General features: G+C 38.1%; 1 protein-coding gene across 1 annotated transcript; it reads left to right on the plus strand.

The window, feature by feature from the left end:
* The first annotated feature begins 2,997 nt into the window (after nt 1–2,997).
* Nucleotides 2,998–3,786, plus strand: LOC104962451 (gamma-crystallin M3-like). The gene is made up of 3 exons (XM_010790886.1): nt 2,998–3,030; nt 3,135–3,377; nt 3,475–3,786. The coding sequence occupies exons 1-3, from the start codon at nt 2,998–3,000 to the stop codon at nt 3,748–3,750; spliced, it is 552 nt and encodes a 183-aa protein (XP_010789188.1). The 3' UTR covers nt 3,751–3,786.
* The last annotated feature ends 240 nt before the right edge of the window (nt 3,787–4,026 follow it).

Genomic DNA, 4,026 nt, shown 5'->3' on the forward strand with positions numbered 1-4,026 from the left:
GCTGAACTGAATCAAAATAATATTCAACCTGAAAAATGATTTCAAATACTTATTTTTATTTTGAATACATCATTGTATTTTTCAAAGTTCAGGATAAAAACTTGAACTTTCAAATAAATTGTATTTTTTTGAATGATCTAAACTTATGACCCTGAAATAGCTCCATAATTGACCCCCTAATAAAACTCATAGCAACCTGCACTGTATTTGTACCTAATAGGGGTGTCACGGTATCCGTATTCGTCTCGTACCGCCACGGTTCGGTGCATGCAGTCACACGACGAATACGCCGTGGGACAAAAGCATAGACTGTATATATAAATGGACAAAAGTCTGTCATTCAGGGCAGTATCCACTACACTATATATAATCCAGGGGGCGGTATTGCGCCTAAAAGCTGTTTGACAGCCGCCCTTAAACAATACATGAAGAAGAAGAACACACAACAAAACGAACAAAATACAAGAAGAAGAAAAGTTAGTATATTTTTTGTTTTACAGCTTATTGAACCTTTTTGTTTCACATCAGCCATTATAGATACTATGGCAATCTGAGTGTGTGTGGTACTGTTTGTGTTTTGTTTTTTTTAACTGTGTAATAAAGTGAATTATTCAAAATGTTAGAGTTCATTATTTTTAAACTGAAACTTGCACTACTGTTCAAAATAAATAACATGCTTTTTCTTGTTGTACCGAACCGTGACCCCCAAACCGAGGTACATACCGAACCGTGAATTCTGTGAACCGTTACACCCCTAAGACTTGCACTGTATATGTCGACACTTTCACACTTACATGTATATATATATATACATATTGTATACCGTCACTTTTTTAAAATTTGTTATTCTAATTATTCCTAGTTGAAACACCTTCCTGTGTTTTTAATCTTAATTGTGTTGCTGCTAAAACACATACATTTCCCTACAGGGATCAATAAAAAGGTGTATCTTATCTTAAATGTAGGCTTCGGTATTGTGACTGTCTAGAATGAAAAATATGAAAAAGGGGGACAAGAGTAAGGCAGTTAAAGGGAGCAGGATAAATGTAAGTTTGGACAGAAGTATAAGAGGTACATTAGAGCATGTAGCGTGGAGACAGAAAAGGGAAAACGAGGTGTAGAAAATGCTAAAAAAAACGGTTATTAGAGAAGGAGAGGAGAAGGGTTTGATGTGGATGGAGAGTGGGCACAGCTGGAGCTCTGTCTGCTGCTTCACTCATGGTTACACAGATGATGGGTGGAGAGGTCACGCTTTGAGGGAGCTTTTACCCAGCCACAGGCCATCAGAGAGGAGGAGGTGCTTTTAAAAAAACGACTGCACTGACAGGAAACTGCAGCCACTGCATGCTGAGCCAACTCAAAGTAACCACCTCCCCTCTTTTGTCTGACCTACTGGAAACCTGCCTCACAGTCACTTTACACAAAGCAGCTTTCCAGGTGGTGCTAGAAATATAGAGAGTGGTGCACGAACGAGTGCTAAAACACGCAAATCAGTATGAATTTTAACACTTCCAATTCCCCTAGTCTCAAAGTTGATTTGTTATGGCACCTTTTATTTGGGGCATCTCGTTTTTTCCAGGAAAAGACATCACATAAATGTATTTCCCCTCCCCCAAATAAGAAGACATTAAATACAACCAACTGTTACAATATATTTTGTTCAAAACATATACAGAAAGTAAGTAGGGCTGCTCGATTATGGCAAAAATCATAATCTCGATTATTTGGGTCAATAATTGATATCACGATTATTAAAAGTATAATTCAACTGAAAAACCAATAAAAAAAAAAAAATAATAATAATAAAAAACTAATCGTTTTATTTCGATTACGTTGTTTTCGTAATCGTTGCAAGCCATAATCGTAATTGCGATTAAAATACGATTAATTGAGCAGCCCTAGTAGTAAGTGATAACTCAAAAGAGAGAATATAAAACAACATAAATGTATCAAAAACAGAAGCTATGTACTTTCCAGTGATATATTGCATACTATTTCAAATTTAGAAGGTATCACGCTTTCTCTTTATAGCAAAGGCTAATTTCTCTAAGGCCAGACATGAGAGGTTTTTTAAGCATTGACTGATTTTCTGGGTTTTGCAAAATATGGATATTGTTTGACTCGCATGGTGAAGAGAAAAAACATTTAGTGCTTTTGTGGTGGCTATTAAGTCTTGGAATCACAGATAAAACACCAAGAATACAGAGTTAAGGGCGTTCTAGTAGTTTAGCCTTGTCTCAAAGTAAACATGTTTTTGGTTAGAGGTCTGAAATAAGAATCTGTAGTTAACACAAGTTGAAGATATTTTTTCACATTTTCATCTACGACATAAAATATATTGTTACATTTGAACTTGTGAATGTCCAAAGCTTTTATGTGTCATGAAAAAGATCAACCAGTGACTCAATGACACCACTAAACGTCATTATGCTGAGCATTAGCCGCTTTTAGCTTAGCCGTGGTGATGTAGCTTGTTTACAGCCTAGCTTTAGCATTTTACTTCTGCCGATTGCGTTTACGCTTCTAAAATCATTAAGGTGGTGTTAATAAGTGGAGGTTATCCTTCTGAACCAAACATGTAAGTATCATAAATGTGTGCTTGCCAGCTTCTCTCTGCAATAGACTGAAATCCAATGGAAAATCATTGCTTTTAGTTGAGGGAGCCTTTGCTTTGTTAACTGTCAGGAGAACAATAATGTAAATGTGAATGAACAATCAGTTTGTACAAAGCAGTGTGTCATACTTGGGAAAAATGCAAAGAACATGCTAGTCTTTTTGTCAGGTCATTGTGAAGCGCCTGTTGTCCTCTACTACAAAGAACCAGGTCCCTGAAAAATGAACTCATTCTCTGCATTCTGTTGGCTTCAATGGTAAGTTGCTGAATAGGGGTTCTCTGAGGGGGAGGGGTCACTAATTATTTACGTTGAACAAGTATAAAAGACAAGGGTTGACCAGGTAGGATATCAGTTCACCAGCAACAGCACATCTACAGCCAACATGAGCAACACCGGCATGAACATGAGGGGCAAGGTACTTTTAGAAGTCTTTTTGTAATAATCAGGAATTACTGTTTGCAAAATCAAAGTTTGTTCATAGCTAATTTAATTTTAACCATTAAAATTCCCTTCTTTCAGATCACTTTCTACGAGGAGAAGAACTTCCAGGGTCGTTCTCATGAGTGCATGAATGACTGCTCTGACATGTCCTCCTCCATGAGCAGGAGCCAGTCCTGCAGGGTTGAGAGCGGCTGCTTCGTGGTGTACGATCGCAACAACTACATGGGAAACCAGTACTTCATGAAGAGGGGCGAGTACTCCGACTACATGAGCATGATGGGAATGAAGGACAACATCAAGTCTTGCCGTATGATCCCCATGGTGGGTATAAAACTGTAACCGACGATTCTACTATGGGTGACCACCCCACAACGCTTTACATTAAATCATTAATTTATAATTCTTCTCCCGAAAGCAGCACAGAGGCCAGTTCAGGATGAAGATCTATGAGAAGGAGAACTTCGGTGGTCAGAGTCACGAGATGATGGAGGACTGTGACAACACCATGGATCGTTACCGCATGAACGAGTGCCAGTCCTGCAACGTGATGGACGGTCACTGGCTGATGTACGAGCAGCCCCAGTTCAGAGGCAAGATGATGTACATGAGGCCTGGAGAGTACAGGAACTTCAGGGACATGGGCATGAGCGGCCAGAGGTTCATGAGCATGAGGCGTATCACCGATTCCTGCTAAATGTTCACTGAATGTTTCCTGAATTTATAAAATGCCAAATAAAAAATTAACCTTGAATGTGACTTTTATCATGCTTATTGTCCGACTGTTATAATCACACATTATTAATTGAAATTAATTATATAAGATTTATTTGACGGTAGGCAACTACTAGCAATGAAAATATTGATCCTAACATGTTTTATATCTGATGAGAAATGTGTAGCAAGATTGACAAAAAAACAAACAGAGAATGCCTTACAATTGATATTGGATAACGGATGAATACACTGGGTT

Source organism: Notothenia coriiceps, unplaced genomic scaffold (assembly GCF_000735185.1).
Source record: "Notothenia coriiceps isolate Sejong01 unplaced genomic scaffold, NC01 NC01_scaffold00034817, whole genome shotgun sequence".
NCBI lineage: Eukaryota > Metazoa > Chordata > Actinopteri > Perciformes > Nototheniidae > Notothenia > Notothenia coriiceps.

What these genes read in the sequence shown, in the direction of transcription:
- LOC104962451 (XM_010790886.1), top strand. Translation starts at nt 2,998, where the DNA reads ATGAGCAACACCGGCATGAACATGAGGGGCAAG. An exon ending in GCATGAACATGAGGGGCAAG is followed by an intron (nt 3,031 to 3,134) that starts GTACTTTTAGAA and finishes CCCTTCTTTCAG; the next exon opens with ATCACTTTCTACGAGGAGAA. An exon ending in CTTGCCGTATGATCCCCATG is followed by an intron (nt 3,378 to 3,474) that starts GTGGGTATAAAA and finishes TCCCGAAAGCAG; the next exon opens with CACAGAGGCCAGTTCAGGAT.